General features: G+C 39.8%; 3 protein-coding genes across 5 annotated transcripts; 1 reads left to right on the top strand and 2 right to left on the bottom strand.

The window, feature by feature from the left end:
* Positions 1–1,019: 1,019 nt before the first annotated feature.
* Positions 1,020–4,107, top strand: LOC115727740 (very-long-chain aldehyde decarbonylase GL1-9-like). Its single transcript, XM_030658042.1, has 3 exons — positions 1,020–1,081; positions 1,650–1,991; positions 3,207–4,107. The coding sequence occupies exons 2-3, from the start codon at positions 1,761–1,763 to the stop codon at positions 3,750–3,752; spliced, it is 777 nt and encodes a 258-aa protein (XP_030513902.1). The 5' UTR covers positions 1,020–1,081; positions 1,650–1,760; the 3' UTR covers positions 3,753–4,107.
* A 1,783-nt stretch (positions 4,108–5,890) lies between these two features.
* Positions 5,891–9,960, bottom strand: LOC115727823 (probable F-actin-capping protein subunit beta). Its single transcript, XM_030658154.2, has 8 exons — positions 9,672–9,960; positions 8,793–8,863; positions 8,188–8,301; positions 7,913–7,995; positions 7,760–7,833; positions 7,512–7,631; positions 6,481–6,576; positions 5,891–6,330 (listed from the first exon to the last, which is right to left on the bottom strand). Exons 1-8 carry the CDS (start codon positions 9,798–9,800, stop codon positions 6,247–6,249), a joined length of 771 nt encoding a protein of 256 aa, XP_030514014.1. The 5' UTR covers positions 9,801–9,960; the 3' UTR covers positions 5,891–6,246.
* A 1,542-nt stretch (positions 9,961–11,502) lies between these two features.
* LOC115726867 (tRNA pseudouridine(38/39) synthase) lies at positions 11,503–18,476 on the bottom strand. Of its 3 annotated transcripts, XM_030656976.2 has the most exons (15): positions 18,303–18,476; positions 17,985–18,044; positions 17,606–17,702; positions 17,066–17,138; positions 16,570–16,615; positions 16,096–16,206; positions 15,079–15,163; positions 14,524–14,626; positions 14,297–14,357; positions 14,040–14,170; positions 13,697–13,814; positions 12,618–12,741; positions 12,276–12,383; positions 12,107–12,190; positions 11,503–11,735 (listed from the first exon to the last, which is right to left on the bottom strand). In XM_030656976.2, the coding sequence occupies exons 1-15, from the start codon at positions 18,375–18,377 to the stop codon at positions 11,662–11,664; spliced, it is 1,350 nt and encodes a 449-aa protein (XP_030512836.1). In that variant the 5' UTR covers positions 18,378–18,476; the 3' UTR covers positions 11,503–11,661. The 3 variants fall into 3 exon arrangements, with proteins under 3 accessions (XP_030512836.1, XP_030512908.1, XP_048130871.1); XM_030657048.2 differs by lacking the exon at positions 17,985–18,044; XM_048274914.1 differs by lacking the exon at positions 11,503–11,735 and having other exon boundaries at positions 12,158–12,190; positions 12,276–12,387.
* Between the last annotated feature and the right edge of the window lie 901 nt (positions 18,477–19,377).

Below are 19,377 nucleotides of genomic sequence, written 5' to 3'. Positions count from 1 at the left end.
ACGGTTATTTCGGTGCTAATTCCAGCGAGCTTCACCGAAAATCTTACGTGACGTCCACATGGCTTGTTGGAGCTTCCAAGTCGACAATAAAAAAAAAGAAAAAATTTAAAAACATTAAAAAAAGTCAAAAAATTTTAAAAAAGAAAAGAAGTCGGGTACAGGGGCGAGGGCTCGGGGATGGCCGAGCCTCGGCAACCCCCGCCGAGGCCTCGCTAGGATTGGCGAGGCCGATCGAGCCCGACCTCGAGCCCCTCGGCCATCCCCCACCCCTCGCCGGCCATTGTCGGCGATGGCGAGGGCGATGGTGGTGACGGCTCCGCTATAAACTCACGGTTCCCTTTTTTTTAGGCTATTTTTTTGTTTAATTTTATTTTTTAAAATAATTATTTTTAAGTTGAACAATCCACGTTGACGCCACGTGGGTTGCTTTTTTTTTTTTTTTAAATTGACACGTAACATTAAAAATTTAACAAAGAATGCCACGTGTCTTGTTTGGCCAAAATTAACATTTAAATAATTATTTTTGGCCGGAATTGGCACTTCGATAATTGTTTTTTCTCCGATTTGGCATTTAAGTGATTCAAACAAAAATATTGACACTAAAGTAAACGCAGTACATAAATATTGATACTCTGCTGTACTTTTTCCCATCGTAAAATATCGAAATTTCTTCATTTGAATATTTAAAGAGTGTCGGGAAGTACTTGTTAACAAAATCCAATTTGTAATGAAAAGTCGACGTTGTTTCTGCTTGACCGTGGGAAACATCCACACCAGCGTGCGGCCCACTGCTTTGCTGAGCCTGTGGCTTCCCACCGAATTCCATTGACTCCGATGAACGTATCGACGTATATTTTTGGCCTTTTTTCTTTTCCTGGGTAAAACCAAAACCCATCACGGTGTGCTCTCTGCTGACACATTTTTGAACTGAGGAACGCATCAAGATCAAATCTTTCGCTGTGTGTTTCTAACACCGTTCCCTGTCTCGCGGTCGAAACCCTGAACAGAGTGAAGCTCAGATCGGGTTCGTGATCCTGTGTCGGTCAGCTGTCGAAGGAAGCCATGCGCACTGCTAAGATAGGTAAGCCAGTAAACCTCTCTCGCTCTCTCTCACCTGCCATAAGATATGGAAGAATAATGAGGAAGTAGTGACATTGCCTGCTTGTGTTATTTAGATCTGGGGATTGGAATTATCTTCTGGTGTTGAATGTGTTGGCTTCGGTGGGAGCTCGGGACGTTCTTAGATTGGGGCGAGGGGAAGTGAAATTGTCCACAAACAAATGAGGGAATAGTTAAAACAGCTGCAAGAGGAGGAAACGTAGCTGCTTTCTTGTTAGATGTGCGTTTTAAAGTTGATGTCGTGGACTAAAATCGGTGTAATGTAGATCCTTGATACTGTGCTCTAACTGAACTGTCTTGTGGAATTCGTCGCTGTCAAGTTCTACGAGTTTTATCGGTCGGCGACCCGTTGCCTGTACAGTGTCCGACACCTCTTTTCATTTGTTCAATTAATATGTTTTTGTGTTTTCAAAGTACGATGATGAACAGTTCTAGTTGTATTTTTATTTTATTTCCTCTGGCTTTTCGTTTATTTTATCTTGGTTCCTTTATGAGGGGGGAGATTTGACAGAACATGGAATATATTGCAGGGCATCAGATTTCTTGCTCAATTCTAGGTTGGCGAATGCAATAAGCTGTGTTGGTGTTTGCATCTCCGAAGAGATCTGAAGTTATCTGAGTTGATTGGTTCTGTTGAAAAGATGGTACTTTGGGAAGGGTATGTAAGTGATGAAGCAATGGGCACATTTGCCCCAATTGTGGTCTATTGGGTGTATGCAGGATTCTATCAACTTTTGCCTCCCCTGGACAATTACCGGTTACATACTAGAAAAGAGGAGGAAGAGAAGAATTCGGTACCGCTTACGATGGTTGTGAAAGGTGTATTGCTTCAACAACTTGTGCAAGCCACTGTTGCCCAGGGGCTCTTTGTGGTTAGTATTTTAATTTGAAAATCATTTGTCAGCCGTAGTCTAAGTCTTGGAATTAATATCACAAGTTTCTTGGACTTTTCTGGTCTTCTTGTATTTTAGTTTTAGAGAACCTAATTGCTACAGTTGAAGCAATGAGCTACAATAAATTCATATCAGATAGGAGAATCTAGTGCTTTAAGTTCCATGTCGAGAATACGTGATAACTGGAGAAGAAGGATATGTTTAGATTATTTCTTGGGCGGTTAAGAAACTTGGGTACATGGGAGCTAGCTTGCGAAATTTAGCTTCCTTCAATAGGGGAGATTTAATCTGTTAAATATTCTTTTTGCTGTTGGGGGCAGGGGCCGGGGGGATTCTCGGCCTTTTGGATTCTTCCGATTGATGTAGATGAAAGTTAAAAGTGGCTTCCATTTGCTTATTTTCACCATTTATTTCAATAAGCAAGGTATCAGTTCTAGCCCTCCTAGAAGGAGGAGGAAGACTTCCTTCAATCATGTGTTGTTGCTCAAAATCGACAATACAGCAGAATAAATATCACCTGGCAGTGTGTTAGGATACCAATCTCATGGAGTTAATTGGACTTAGAAGAACTTAGTGGTTTAAGTTAGAAATTATAACTGTTAAAGAGTTGACTACAGGAAACATATGCACAAATGCATTCCTTCTTGTCCATTCAGGAGGGTGCAAACACACCAGCACTTGTTAGAAATGATCACCTTTAATGGAAATGAAGATGTAAACTAACGTCGTAATGTGACTGAAATCATGGATACTGATTACCATCTTGTAGAATTGGATTTAAATCTGAGTTGGAAATTAAGTGGAGTTGCAGAAAAGATCCATGTGCTTGCCCTGTTGCCCTTGTGCAAATAATCTAAGGTTGATATGACATTGATTGAGTGTTTCCAATGATGGACCCAAGTCCTAGTTTTCATCAACCTCATTTCAGTTGAGTTCTTTCCTTTACAGTTGTGTTGTATGACTAATGTTGTCGAAATTGTTGGTACTTGTTTGCAGCATTTCGATTATCAACAGGAAATCCTTGTTTGACTGTACGTTTTTTTTTTTTGGGTCAAGTTTGACGTATGGTTGAGCAGTTTAACATTGGCAAGTTCTGCGACAGAGTTTTGCATACCTATACCCACATGTTTATCGTTGTCATGAGAGAGGTTGATGTTTAGCGTAAAATAACACTCTGTTTCCATCTGAATGCAGTTGACATCGAAAGCCAATCTATCAGGAGTGACAGTTCAACCCTCGATACCTATCCAAATATTGCAGTTTTCAGTTGCAATGCTGGTCATGGACACGTGGCAGTACTTTGTGCACCGCTATATGCATCAGAACAAATTCCTGTACCGCCATGTCCACTCGCAGCATCATAGGCTGGTCGTCCCTTATGCAATTGGTGCTCTGTATAATCATCCACTGGAGGGTCTCTTGCTCGACACTTTTGGCGGGGCGATCTCTTTCCTTGTGTCTGGGATGACCGCAAGAACCGCTGTGTATTTCTTTTGCTTTGCGGTGGTTAAAACAGTTGATGATCACTGTGGGCTGTGGTTGCCTGGCAATATCTTTCATGTATTCTTCAGGAACAACACTGCTTATCATGACATCCATCATCAGCTTCAAGGCACTAAGTACAATTATTCTCAGCCATTCTTCTCCATTTGGGATAAGCTCTTAGGGACTCACATGCCCTACAACCTTGTAAAACGACCAGAAGGGGGTTTTGAGGCACAACTGGTGAAAGACAAATGACACAATGACTTTCTGTTTTTCAGCATTTCAAGCATTTTCATGGTGAGAACTTCATTCTCGGGATGTTGGGCAGAGATGTTCTCAAAAGGCTCTGGGTTTAGCAGGACATTGTTCTGGGGTTGTGAATTTGTCTTTAGATGATTGAGTGTACTTATTTTCTTAGTTGGCTGGCCCAATTTCACCAAGGTATTGAAGTCTTTGGTAGCTATTCTGTCGTTTGCTCTTCAATCCATTTCTATTTACGCATGTGCTAGATTTTTCAGGCATATCGAAGCTGATGTAAAGAACAGGATGAAGATTCATTTGTTGCATTGTATTGTTGTGAGGTTGCTTAGAGAATAGAATTTTTGTGTGGTGTTGTTGGGTTTTTTTAGGGATAATGGCACAAATAGTTCATAGACTTTGACCCAATGTGCAATGTAGTTCTTAAACTTTTAATTTGACTAGTACAAGACCCGAACTTTAACCTAATGTGTAATGTGGTCCCTAGGGGTGTGCAAACTGGATCGGACCGGCCCGGACCAACCCGGGACCGGCCCGGACCGGCCGGGTTGGTCCGGTCCTTGAGGTGGGCAGTCCGGTCCCCGGTCCCAATAAATGGGACCGGTGGTCGGGCGGTCCGGTCCTTGGGTTTCTTGCATTGGGACCGGACCGGACCGGCCCGGCCTGGACCGGATCGCCAATAATATATAATTATTTATATATAAATATATACAATTGCAAAAAAAAATTGAAAACAAAACAGAATAATAAAAGTCCACTGCCCATTTTTGTCCCAACCTTGCACGGTCGCACTCTCTTCCTCAAGACTTTTTTTTTAGTCTTATTTTCCATCTTGTTTTTGGTCATCTTTTCTCACTGCAGGCTTTTTTGAGTGCAGTTGGTGATGTTTTTATCATGTAATGGCTGGATTTTGTATTGAATTCGAACATTTTGGTCAAGTTCGTCGATCATAAAAGTCATAGCGAGTCGTTATGTTTTTACCATGGCATAATTTATTAAGTTGACTAGATTTTCAATAGTTAGCGGTCCCATTGGGCGGGGACCGAGACCGGACCGGGACCGGCCCGGACCAAGACCGGCGGTCCCGGTCCGGTCCTTGGTCCTGAAAATATGGGGACCGGGACTACGGTCCGGTCCTCGGTTCCATGTCGGGACCGGACCGGCCCGGACCATGCACACCCCTAGTGGTCCCCGAATTTTTAATTTGACAAATATAATTCATGAACTCTTCGAACATATTCAGCTTAGTCGCCGAACTATAGGCAGATGTTCAATGTAATCCTTCTATTGATGCAAATTCAAAGACTAGGTTGAACATGTTTCAAAAGTTCAAGAATTATATTGGTAAAATTAAAAGTTCGGGAACCACATTTCACATTGGGCTAAAGTTTTGATCAAATTAAAAATTTAGGGATTACATTGCAGATTAAGTCAAAGTTTAAGGATCATTTGTATCATTTTTTTTTAATCTTCTAGGCTTTGACGTCTACTTGCACTAAACTTGTACTTCATGTCAAATAGACAATAGAACAATTTTTCTATACTGTGGGAATGAATGACTTTCTCTCTACTTTTATAATAGATTAAAGTCAAGGGACCGTAGGAGTAGCTAATCTTTGATTTGAAGGACTATTTTATCGCGTACTTCTTCTTGCAAGCGCAAAATTCCTCGTATGAGGTGTTTCCCCTCCCTTCAATTTTCTCTGAGAAATCAAAATGCTGTCTGATTCAATAAAGAGCAAACCAATTAACTTGCTATCAGCTACAGATTAAGAAAAAATTGCCTTGATTTAAGCTTCAAGTGCTTTATCAGATTAGAAAATTTTATCAAAGCTGATCTGAATTTTCAATATAAAGATTGTTGCAAGACTTGTTAAATATCTTTAATCACGTAAATCATTTTCCTGATATCATCCGCAGCTTTTATTCACTACTGGGCGCCCACTACCCGAGGATCGCTGTTCCTCACGCTGCAAACAGGTTTAATCATGGTTTGTTGACAGTGTATCATTCGCGGATTTACCATAGGTCTATTTGCTTTGGTTGCTTAACATTCACTCTGCACAGTTTAATCGAAAGCAGAATTTCCACCCGAGTCCGCGATAAGATATAACCCGAAAAAAGAAGTACAACTATCCAACAAATCCAACCGTAGGAAAAGTGCACCTGCCAAGAAACTCATCAGCCTGGACATTGTTTTAATAGAGTATCCCCTATGCACCTTTCGAATGTTTCATCTAAACTAAAAGGCCATGCAATAGACACATCATTTCACATGTACAAATCATGTTTAAGCAACGGCACATTGATAGCTGAAAAATGTCCCCTTTGAAGTTTCTAAGTCCTAAGAAAGTAACAGAATCGGATCTACCACCATCCTCCTCTTGGCAGCGTGCTGCATGCAGGGCTGGAGTTCCAAAGTTGGATAATTAGACTAATTATCAGGCCTTGGGAGAATGGCAACATGTAATTCATGACAACATGGCATATATCAGCTCTCAGGCATTCTCATCTGCGTTATTTCAGCTGGTGGTCGCAAGGTGCAGACCATCTCTTTTGTCTTTCCAAAATAGACCTGCATTATAAGTGACAGGCCAACAAATAGTATGAGATTCTAGGTATGCCGGTCAAGAAATGGCCGAAGCATATATGCAAGTCACTAAGGCAAAAAAATAATAACAAAAAAAAGAAATTGAGAAGATTGCAACAATGGAATTCACCAAACCTGATCAAGCGAGTTCCTCAGCTTACCCTCCATTTCCTCTATCATCCTTCCCATGTTACAAAGATGGCCCTCAGCAATTGAGAGGTCCATATTCATCTACATGGCGAAAAAACATGAAAAGTTCCATATGAAGCAAACTCAATTGTACATGCACATGATGTAAACAAATATATCTAGAACCCAAGATAATAGCTTCAAAATGAGATCCTAATTAGTTGCATGATTAACAAAGCCTTGAATAACATAATGATGCTAAAACTAGATCCTTATTAATTCCATGACTAACAAAGCTTTAAATGACATAATGATGCTAAAACTGAACTTGCTCGCTAGCTATCCCTAAAACTAAGAGAACCTTCCCCTCAGGGTACGCAAAAAGATTATACTGTGGTTCAAGAAACAATAATAGCAAACCAGCAAGAAGTAACTCATAAAGAGTACTTCAAGAGACATCCTGCTTACAATTACGTAGATCATTTGCTAGACATTACGCAACCATCAGGCAGTGGTGCGCACACGCGCGCGCCAAATGACACAATTAAAAACCAATATCGAGAGAGAGAGAGAGAGAGAGAGAGAGAGAGAGAGAGAGTAAAATAAGGCCCAATGTGCATAGTTTTCCTAACTGCAAACTTTGTCAAGCTGGCTGAAAGTCCATCCATATTAGAACCACTTTACTAAAGAATAAAGTAGAGAGCCCATTCAATTTCGTGCACACATCTGTGTCGCATCGAAATGGGTACTTAGGCCTAAAGTGCCAAGTCCAGGCAACACTGGTATCTATATATAGGAAGGCCTGTCTGGGTCAAGCTTTCTGCTAAGAATTTAGACACTCATATGCTTTTCCATCCCAGTAACTCTCATGTGTTTCAGGCAAACATCACCTTCAGTTAGTATTATCAACGCTATATTTGAATCTCCCAAAATATCGAGGAAGACATTTCCTCTTCGACTTAGCTATTATAGGGGATCTATTAAAAGTTGTGTCAACAGGTAATTAAAATCCTCCACGTTCAATGTAATCAAATTACCTGTCTTCTAATAGACCCAGACAAACTGAATGTGCCTGATGATTCATCATCCGTAGTGAGAGAGAGCATAACAGTGCTGGTTAAACAATAATGAGCTGTCCCATCTTCTTCAGGACCCACCTATACACAAAACCGAAGATGCAATGTGACGGAACCCTTGAAGGCAACAGCAAATAAAAAAAGAGAGGAGATGCAGGAAACAGTGAAAAGATGAGGCTAAGAACAACTAACTGCTAAACTGATTGTACCTCAATTACATGTATAGCATCCCATGCCCCTTCTTCCAGGTAACCCCTTCTTCCATGAGCCGTCTTTGATCCATCTTGATGAGAAAATAGAATGTGAAGGAATTAGTAATTGGTACACTATAAAATGAGCCATCTAGCACAATAGAACCTCACCTTTCTTTATCAAAAAGCAGGCAACAAAACCTTCATTATCGTCTTCCCACATATAGACCGAAGAAATGCCACCTTCATAGTACCTATGCATCCACCGGTTAATCAAATTGCGATATCTATGAATATAAAATGGCATTTGTTATAAAATACAAACATGCACGAGGTCAGGCAAGGGCATCTGAGATGCTTAGATTGTTCCTTAGTATTTTCATTGGCAATTATACCGTTTCTTCCTCATAACCGAAATAGAGAACGAGGTAAGCAAAGGACCTCACTGGTCACGATATATTGCAAAGATGTCATTCGCCTCGATCTCCAGTTTCCTTAATTCTGAAGATGGCTGCGTGCCATCTTCCAATGGTGGATGGTATTTACTAGACCAGGGTGACCTGCATGGACATAGTAGGTAGCACAGTAAGAAAAGAGGAGATTCATTATAGACCTAGAAACCAATAACCAACAGCAAAATAGATAGTGACAGTACATCCTAAACTGAAGACTCACAATGAAGTTCCAACAATTTGTTTACTCTACCAAGTTATTACTGATTCCTACCGTGTCACATGCCCAAAATATGATTATTCTGCCCTTTTTTTTTTTTTAATGTAAAAGAAGGTAACTTAGAGAAGAAAGGAAATTATAATACACAATGTCATTGTCACGTAATCACTACGCTATATCTGACCTACAAGCAATAAATGCACGTTTGTTTTCCCAAAGCTGAAAGTAGAAACAGCAACATTCAAAAAGGAGCATAAAACTTGGCAAACTTCTAATACAATGCAGATAGCCCCTATAATAATACCAGCACACTATAAGCAGCTATCAGATTACACTAAGGTTCTGCAGTACTTCAAGAGTAGAAAGTTAACAGTCGCACCTGTAAGAGTCGGCATCTCTGTTGTATTCACACAAAATAAACTCCTTTCCAGAGTCTATATCACACAAAACCTGCCATTTGCTCCATGAGTGAGTTCTGTAGCGATATTTTTGCTATTTTTTTTTTTTTGTGAGATATTTTTGCTATTTTAAACAGTAGATAATGCAAAAATTGTAGGCTAGTATAAATCCTGCCTCTTTCCAGCTGCAAGTTCTACAATACAGGGATCACATTTGACCCAGAAATTCGGAATCCCAAGGTCACCAAATTTAGATCAACAGTAGAGTCGAGCCAACACAAACCATGTTCTAAGATCTGCAGATGAAAAACAAGAAGAAAGGACAGGATCGATCGAAAGCATCATGCAATTTTCTGCAAAGCTACCCAGTAATGCGTCAACGACAATGACCTCATTTTTGGTTCTTCTTCAGTATCATTGCCTGGACTATCATCTTGTCTCATCCGGTGTCAAAACTCATCTAGTTCTATCCAACATCAAAATCGGCGTCTCGCTTAGGACCTCATCTTATCCAACACAAACAGTCTATTCTCACGTTCACCGCCGTTGCCATTTTAGCTTTCGCTCCCATTGGACTTCTATTTCCAGGATATGGAGGGACTAATAACGACATTTTATGGAGTCAATCAACGTCAAGGTAAACACAACAGCATCGGCTCTAAAATCCGAAGGAACACCAAAGGAACCGGGAAACCCTAGCATGACGGAATCAGAAACATCGGCTGGCGGCCACCAAAACCGACGGGTGAAAGGGATAAATGCGAAGCGCAAGATAAGAAAAGACTCTGCATCGGCATTGTCTCTCGCTCAGAGAGAGAGAGAGAGAGAGAGAGAGAGAGAGAGAGTTGCGAGCGAAGAACCTGGAGAGGCTGATCGACTTGGGAGAGAAGATCGGAGGAGCGGTGAGGCAAGAGGCTGAGAAGCGCTGAGAGCGCGGTCTCCGAGTGCTTCGGGGGCATCCTTCTCATCAATCCCAACGCCGCTTCCATTTCTTCTCCTCCTCCTTCTCTTCTTCTTTTTCGACGAACTCGAAGCAATGAAAAGTGCAGAGAGAGAGAGAGAGAGAGAGAGAGGAGATGCGACTACTTGTTCGATCCGAGCTTCCCTCGCCGGAACATCTGATTGATTCGACCCTCTCTCTCTCTCTCTGTCTCCTCTCTCTACGAACATGGATTGTCAGACTCAGACAACGTTTGAAATTTCTATGTTTTCAGTTGCCTTTTTTTGGGGGCATTAAACGTTCAATTATTTGGGTGGGAGATCAAATCGAGTTCGAAAATAGAATTATTTAGGTAGTCAAAAGGCCTACAGCTGCGGAATTTAATGTCAACTTCACTTCATCCTTTGTACTTTCAGATTTCTCTACCGTTTTATTTTGACAAGTGTTTGGTGCAGAAAAATCCTGTCTTTGTTTTTGCAGTTTCGTTTCTTCTGTATCGACCCTGCGCTCATGAGGGGAGATTCGGAGGGAAGAGACGAGAGTGTAAGAATGCGACACGGAAGTACGTGACCCACGGGGGATTAGAAGGGATTGGTCGAAATCAATTTCACATACTTCACAATCTTTTTTAGAGACGAATTTAGTGTAAAAGCTCCCAGTGAATTCAACCGTCGTTACCATCCACTAATATGGATGAGGAGCAGGGACGAGACTTGAGCTAGAAAAATCCCCCGTCAAGCTAAAAGCTTGGGGATGTGGATTCGGACCAAATCGCCTCGCCGGGCATGCGCAAAGGTCGTGCATAGCCTCGATATTAGCACTGACTAGAAGTGAAATTACTCTTTCGAAATCGGTGTGCCGGGCTCTATAAGCTTTAATTTAGTGTGTAAGAGGCTAAGAGCTAGTCTCACCAAATTGCGCTCCGGGACTTCATACCCCGTAACTAAAAACTGTCCAAGAAAAGAACAAGGAGTAGAGTGGAATGCACTTCATATGGACAAGGAAAGTCTGCAGTTCGGGAGCCGCTTTTGATAAGGAGCCCGACAGGACCCTACGAACTGACAGGACCATGGCTTTTGTCGATCCAGATGATTGCACTCCATGTGACTCGCTGGACTTTCACTACTGCCATCCATGACGCGAGATGAAAGGGGCCACTTAAAAGCAAAAAGGCCCGACGAAATCATAGTTTCTGTTCTCCGAGAGAGAGTGAGACAGAGACAGAGACAGAGAAAGCGATTATGATATATTAATGCTCACTAAGTCATTGATAAGCACCAAAAAATTTCTCAATCACCAATAGTTTCACGGTACCACGTCTTTCGAATAACGCTAATGTCATTTCGTGCGCATCGATGACATTATTTTGATTGGTATCGTGGGTTGAAGACATTCTCATTGATTAGGGTACACCAAATTGTACGTACCCAAGCAAAGTCAAGGTTATGGTAGCTTTCAGATTGCAATGCATATTAAAGGAAGGTTTTTCTAAGTGAAAATCACAGCTTCATAGCAGCGGACAATCAACCTGGAAAGCAAAGAATCTCGCATGCCCAGTAGAATATCAACAGTATGTTGCATTTGATAAATGAAAAGTGCCAAGATAACCTCTTACCGTTCAAAAGCATGATTACAAAATCGGCAATTTAGATCCCTAGGTACTTTTGCTTGTAAGGTATTCCAAGATCAGGTCTTGGCGAGCCTTCACCTTTCTACTATCGTGAGTTACTGATACACTCACAGTGGCCAGTGAATAACCAAACGCCAGTCATTTTACAACACAAACATCAGCTGGAGAATTAGATGGAGAATCGAGTGAAAATAGCTGTTTCACCAGAGCAAATATTTTGATCACAAAAATGTTACACGAACCACACAAATAGCAAAAGTAAGCATCCCCATTTGACAGACTATATGGATTGGCCCGAAAGCTCACAAGCTTCTACTTTTAGGTTCAATTTGGCACGCCGCTCTTCATAAGATGCTGTGGCAGAATAAGGGTAAAGAATCAATAGAATGCCGTACATAGTTTTCCCACCACAATAAGAAAAGGACAAGGAAACAATACACTCGTCTCTCCCCCTCTGGCAAATGAAGTTGATGGGGGAAAATGAGCTTAAGTTTACAACGATAATCCAACTACATTGCAAGTCCCATAAAGCAAGCAACTATAAGCATAAGCGGGACCAGGTTCACAATGACCCTAGTTTGTCCTAGTTCAAGAGTCCCAATGAAGATTTTTTTTTCTCCCGGAAGTAATAGAATTCAAATATAAAATAGCACTGCACATCAGAGCATGATGCAATAATTTCAAGAGCAAAACAACATGAACTTCAGCAGTATAGGAGGACTTACGCTCAGTTGGGCGAGACATGAGAGAAATATGTGAGGCTGCCTTCTTTTTTCGGTGGGTACCTAATAAGCTCTGATCTGAGCAGCCTGAAGATGTATTTATTACTGTAAATAGCAAAGACATTAAAGTATCATATTGACGTGGTTAAATCAGAGTATCACTTCCTCCTACCATGTTCCTGAGGCAAGCAACTCAGAAGAGCCTCATGAGTCATTGCAGCTTGGAGTTCGTATGTTTGATAGGCTTCCTCCAAGTGCACATGTAATGCTTGCCGAGCATCTATTTTGAGATAATCAGCATCAATAAGATTTTGAAAAAAGAATATGCTAGCTAGCAAATGAACTAAGATGACCTAAAAGGAACACAAACGACGGATAAAAGTTCAAGCAAATCACCGTTTTTTTTTTTTTTTAAAGAAAGAAAATCTATGGGGAGCTGTACCCAGAGGACATTATCAAAAGCACGAACGATAAACTAAGATGAATAGATTATGCTACTTAATGAGGCAAGTACCTGAGGAACAGATAAACCTGACACCTTGAAATTCACAAGATTGAAGAATTAATGGCATTTCTGGAGCCATGGTGTATTGTGGCTTTCTCGGTGTCCCATCAGTATCTAGTAAGGCATCTATCACCTATAGACACGAGAATCAAAATATTAAGTCTCCTAACCAGCCAATGAAGTAATTCGGCTTTGCAGCCAACTCTGCCAATGTAAATGCTCCAAATTTCTGACAACCTGAAGAGTTTCCAGGAAGGTCATGCTCTTATCATATGCAAAGCAATTACATTCAGATGTATAGGAGAACTTTCAGTATAACTAATCAATTTCTCAAACCAAAAACACTCCTTTTTCTTTCTCATGTGCCTTACTTCACCCAAAAGGCATCAAAGTTTTGAGTCTTGTATGCTGGATCTGAACTCTAGCTCTCACATTTAGTAAGCCATGTCTCTTTTACAGCTTTTACACAGTCAAGCATGTGCATGCATTGCAAATTCGTGCCATAATTAAAGACATCAAGTAATGTCAATTGATCCACCGGTTCTGAGCTACCTTAAGCTAATGATTATCAGACACTTCGTGGTCTTTAAATTCAAATGCTAGTCCAGAGCCAAAAAAAATCGGAGTTGACATTGCTGCTCTTTGGGATGAGGAATGAAGACGGCAACCAAAATCTCATGGCTGCGCTTGATACAGAAAATTGATAATGAGAAGTGACATACAAGGGAATGCATTTTGCTTTCTTTTTCTGGAGCCTACAATTTGCAAAAGCATGTTTCTTGCTCCTGCCAACTTGTGTCAGCACAGCATTTGAACATCACATCTTTATTTTCCACATGCCAAACAATTGACTAACTAAAAAAAAGGATTAATTTGTGTCACTATATGGTTATGCAGATCGCACGATGTCCTCTCATAGAAAGCCTTTTACCCATCATGTCTTGTCCAATATTGATAGCACCGCGCTTTCCTTCGCTTTAACTCATAGTAATCAAACAAACTTAGAGTTATCAGATCTCTCACCTAGTTCCTACGTTCAACTTATGGCAAACAAGACACAGAATGGTAAAGTATTTAATAGTACGTACATTAGGAGATTCAAGACCTTGGCCAACCATAAACATCACAGCGACCATGCAACGAACTTGGTGCCACAAAAATGCACTGCCCTTAATTTTGAAACACCACAGTTCATTACTTTCTAACCTGCACAAAAGGAAGTTTATTAAAATCAGAAAAGACAACGCAAAGTAAATTGTTCTTATTAATTCAATAACTTGTACAAGAGAGAAACTGGCCAACATGAAAGGGCCTGTTTTTTCGCCTTGATTTCTCTTTCATTGCCCCAAACAAGGAATAAAAATGCATCTCTTCTTTCCTTACAATGATCTAAAAAAAAAAAAAAATGCATGTACATGTACCAGAACCAACCTCTTATCACAAGAAGCAAGTTCAAAGGATGTTATATGACGCCTGTAGTTATGGACATTAAACGCATCCATCTTACAAAAATTTCTGAAATCATGATCCCCAACAAACTTTTGGCCTGCACTCTCCATTGCCTAGCATAATAACAAAGAAAGGACTTCTATCAAATGAAATGAAATAGTCACATTAACAAATTTGTTGTTTGAAACTCAGCAAAAACTTGTTTATGAAAGTCATAAACTAAAAAAATGAAGAGATACCCTAATATCCAAATTATCTCTCCAAAAGAAATATTTGTACTCCCTGCTCATACAGCTAAACCTGCAAGATATTGAGGAAGAGAGAATCGTGTGAAAAGGCAAACCCCAAGTTTCTGCAATGACTTACGTTATAAAATCAACAAATTGGAGGCACCTCTAACTCATTTCATCAGTAAAAGCCTGTCGTATCGAATCAAAATAAAGTACGCCATGAGAAGGAAAACAACCTTGCCCTAAAATCAATTGGAACAGGACACCAGCCAGTTACTCGGATATCTTTGGGTAAGATTCGATTCAACACTCTCACATAATCAATTTCCGCGTCTAAGACTGACATATAAGTGAAAGTAAGCATCGTATTAAACATGATACATTTTTCATTGTAAATAATTTGTTGCAGAAAATCAAATAAAGTAAGAAACTGGCATGACTGCATAATCCCAACATATATGCACTCTCTTGAAGAATAACCCTGCAAAATGAATCACTTTTGTTGAGGAAAGCAGTATGATGTCCATACGTATGCATACGATATGTATATTTTATGCATGCTTTATTGCCGTACCAGCAGTTTATTTCCACATGCAGCTTGGACATCAGCCATGCCCAAAATGCACTAGATTTTAGCAATTAATTCCTTTTTAAGTATGAAGCGATTACATTGAGTCACACGTTTCCAGCGAAGTTCCAAGTTTATCATTCAAAAGCAATTTAAAGAATTTATAGTGACAAAATAGAGCTCGAAACAATTAAAGATCTGTCACTCAGTAAAAACAACATACCATCTCTCTCTACAGAAAGTTCCCAACTGTTTGCGTCATCAGTGTTCTTAGGTCGCAAGTTTGATCGTAGAAACAGAGAAATGACCTGCATCAGAAAGCAAATCATATCCTACTTATGATGTACTTGAGAAAATAAGCAACCTGAGGAGATACTTATCCACATGAATCATAAAAGAAAGAGCCAACAGCAGACATAATTATCCTAGGTAAAATGACAGTTTATAAGAGACACTTGTCCACGTCATACATCCTTCTTGTATCTTGTGGTGGCATCTCTGTCAACCTCTCAATCATCTTGCAAGAAGACTCCCAGCAATCAGAATGCTCGCTCTTTGCTACTTTCTCATCTCCAATTCACATCATTGCTTCTCTAAACCTGTTTACTTCAGAACTTGCACTCCGATTACAATATTCTATGACTGAATTAACACCCAATCTCAAATTCCTTGAGAAAATCGAGCTTCACATATGCTCCTAACTGATTCTTATCCAGTAAGATGATAATCACAAAAGCACTCGTAAAAGGAATATCATCAGGAATATTCGCAGTAATCACATCTATCACGGGAACGGAAAGATATGGTTCTTATGGGGAAAAACTCTGATAATTGCCGTTGTCCCCTACTTATGCCATAATTGCATTTTAGTAGTTGTAAGTACTAAGTAGTAAACATGCAGCAGTTAACCATCTTTTTCCGGAAGCCCTTAAAAAACTTGTTTCTGAGGAGCCTTGTCATCTGTTTTTTCCAAGTTTAAGAAATAATCCAAAATTCAAAAATACAAATGAGAATGTGCTTTTCAATAAAATATAAGGTGACTCGTGTTTTTGCAAGAAAATGCTTAGCATTTTGATACAAGTTGAAACAAAGACTCACATTCTCTTTGCAAGGAAATGGTGATTGCATAGAAAAAATGAAGGAAAAAGATAAATTCCAATCTAGCGCCTGTAAACAAAATAACAATCTACTGATCTATCAAGAACTTAGAAGCAGGGTAGAAATTTTTTTATGAACTTACTTGCCCGAAAGATGAAACTCCTTTGTCTGTTCTGCCACATCTGGAGTACTGCGACTTTTTCTTGTCACCAACTAAAAGCTTTGTCTTCTCAAGAGCTTTAAAAATTTCAGACTGCATGATACCAAAATCAGTATGACGGGATACTGATAAAAATGGATCGTGTGTCCATCAAGAATGCCAACACAGAAAATTTCCAGATTTTAAATCGATAGCATCCATGATTCAAACATTCACATTGCACAATATTAAAAAGCTCTTTTCTGTGTATCTTTGATAATAAGAAGAAACTCAGCGACTTCGTGCACATAAAACAAACTGATCTACTAGTGTAACTAAAGATATGTGTCCTTACTCAAAACATAAGTTAACATCTTGCAAAGAAGGAGAACCCCTTTTCATAGCACAAATTTCCATTAGGCCCAATGCTGAAAATAAACAGAAATTTTGAGGAGAAAATGGAATCTAGGGGCGGACCTCGACAGTTGGATCAAATTGTGCTTCAGAGGCAAAACCATAAAACCTGTAAAATAAAGCATAAGTGAAGCGATTTCATTGTGCCAAAGAAAAGACTACATTCAACGGCCTAAGGCACAACACATCCAGACTTTCATTGGTCTAGGAAATTAGTCAGACTTGCCATGCAATGTAACAGCAATTCAATTGCATATTTCACGAATCACATCCACTACACATTTACTTGCGATGGATGCTGCAACTTAAGTGATTTCTACAGCGACACCCTAGCATTTCAATTTTTTGGAACACGAATGCTTCCATAGCAGAAATTTCTTCAACTTATTAAACAGCTAAACTTTCACAATTTCCAGAGAATTCTATATTCCATGGTGCAACTTAAGAACAGACAAAATCAAGACCAAGAAACTGATATTATGCGGCACTGGATTAAAATCGTATTTATGATGTAACAGTTACATTGTACGACAAACAGTACAATGGCCACAATCTGTACCTTTGCCCAAAATACATCAATCTTAGAGCAACGTATCTCCTTGGATGGTGTTCGAGAATTCCTGTTTTGAAATCTGTATCAAGAGGTATCGCAACATTCACTTTAATATGGCTGCACATTGAAAGAACTTCAGCCAAACAACATGCACATGTCTATGGAAACATGGTTGTTAGAAATAACTCACTCGAACCCACCCTGTAAAATTTAGAATCAGAAACTATTGACATCATTGCTGCTTTGATTATGTCTAGTTTTAATGCTTAGGGTTGCTTGTTTTTCTTTAGACTGTTTGGAGTCAAAACTAGCACAGAACATTATGCAACTCCAAGAAATTTCAGCACTACAGTATCCTATAACCTCTCGAGGCCACTTAATTATTGTTGGCTTTTGAACTTAAACCACTCCTCCTGTTCCTGAAACCTGACTGACCTCATCTGAAAAATCCTCAACTGGAATGAAGTTGAAGAGCAATAAACATACAAAGATGTCATGGTTCAGATTAAACATGCAATTAAAGCTCAGAAAGTTGCCCAGTAACACCTTTTTTCTTCCTAGTCTTCTTGTCCAAGTTCATTGATTTGCCAGTTCCATCGACCACACTGCCTCCATCTACGGCAGAACTAACCTCATCTTCCATCTGCAAAAAATGAAGCAATAACCTCAAGTACATCAGATTCAGCGCGGAACATCACAGTTGCTTATCATCTATATGCCGTAGCCAATAACAAAGAAGCGCCAACCAAAAGATGCACGCATTCACTCAAATCACCGACAATAACGCATCCTCAACTCGAACGCGTGCTTGACCTAACACCAAAACCAGCTTGGGCCTACTCTAACATATTTAGATTCAATCACAAAGTTGCAAAGACAGTGAAATCCTTTAAAAAACAACTAAAGGAAAATCGAGTTGGCTCACCTTCTGACAGCAACATCTAGACAGTTGAGAAGAAAGTCTCGCATTCTGCACCTCCAGCTCCTGAAATGCAATGCGCAAGCCGCGAAACCGACAAAGTTAGTGCGTGCAAAGAGCAGCGCCAAAGGCACGCAAGACGGGCGAATCAGCGACGGGGTGAAGAAAACGAACGGAGCGTAGCGAACACAGTGGGCGTTCGGAAGCACAGCTCATACACGCATTCGAAACTCCCACATAATCGCGATCGAATTCTCGACAGAAAGGGAAGGAGGAAGAAACGTTTCCAATGGCGGGCGCGAGAAGAGAGAGAGAGAGAAGTACGTTGACTCTCGTCTGGAGAGAATCGATTTGGGAGCGAAGGGCGTCGACTGAATCAGTATCGGGCGAAGCAGACATTGCCTCTCCCGCTTCGGCTTCGCTTCCCCTCGACGTTCTGCTCGCGCTCCTTCTCCGGCGAGGCTCTCTAGTAGGTTCGAGGAGGAGGTCGGAGAAGATCCACGGCGGACAAAACAAGAAGAATTAAATTAATTAAAATAAGGAGGTGGAAGAATAGAGAAATTACACATGCAATGAAGTGACGTTCATATTTTCCTTTTTTATAAGGAATTTTCAATCCTATTATTTTCATTTTTCCCTTTTCGACGAAAAATTAATTAATCGTTAAGAATAGAATTGAGTCAGGTAGCTAGAAAATATTTTTAGCTTCACCATCGATTGGATGATTACTCGAGTATCTTGATCTTGAATTTAGTCATTTGAGTTATTCGGATTTTTTTCAACCTCGATACTCTTGCGATTCTAATCGATCTTTTGTTACTTTCTTAAAATTGCTAATTGCTGCGGCAAGAGACGTGCACCTTTTATTGGCGGCTCAATTGCAAATCCCTCTAATTTGAGCTCTAGCTGAATTGAAACTGAGAAAAAGAAATTCATGCTAGAATCTTATTTCAAAGCCAATTCTATGAACCCGTGTCAAGCTCGAGTACCACACTATATCGGCTCGACAACACTCAATTAAGAGCCCCTTTCTTATATATAAGATTTAGGATGAGAAAGAACACTTTAAACCATGGAATTGACACCAATCAAAATGATTTTGAATCAAATTGAAGCATATGATTTGGTATTTCGCAAAAAATAAATATTCTTTAACACGATCGTTTATATCACTTATAAAGATAAACGAACAATAATATTTTCATTGTTTATAAAAGTATTTAGATGTAGATTGTTATCGATAATCAAAACATTATTTATCGACTAATAATTTTATGTGATATAAATGATATTTTCAGAAAAATATTTTTGAAATTATTCGGTTTTAGTGAAATAAATGAAAGCTGGTTTAAGTTTTTTTTTTCAAAATAAGGTGTAAATCGACCTGCTCTACGAGATG

Source organism: Rhodamnia argentea, chromosome 2 (assembly GCF_020921035.1).
Source record: "Rhodamnia argentea isolate NSW1041297 chromosome 2, ASM2092103v1, whole genome shotgun sequence".
Classification (NCBI taxonomy): Eukaryota; Viridiplantae; Streptophyta; class Magnoliopsida; order Myrtales; family Myrtaceae; genus Rhodamnia; species Rhodamnia argentea.
Note: the sequence above shows the minus strand (reverse complement) of the source record. Positions and strands in the feature narration are given on the sequence as shown.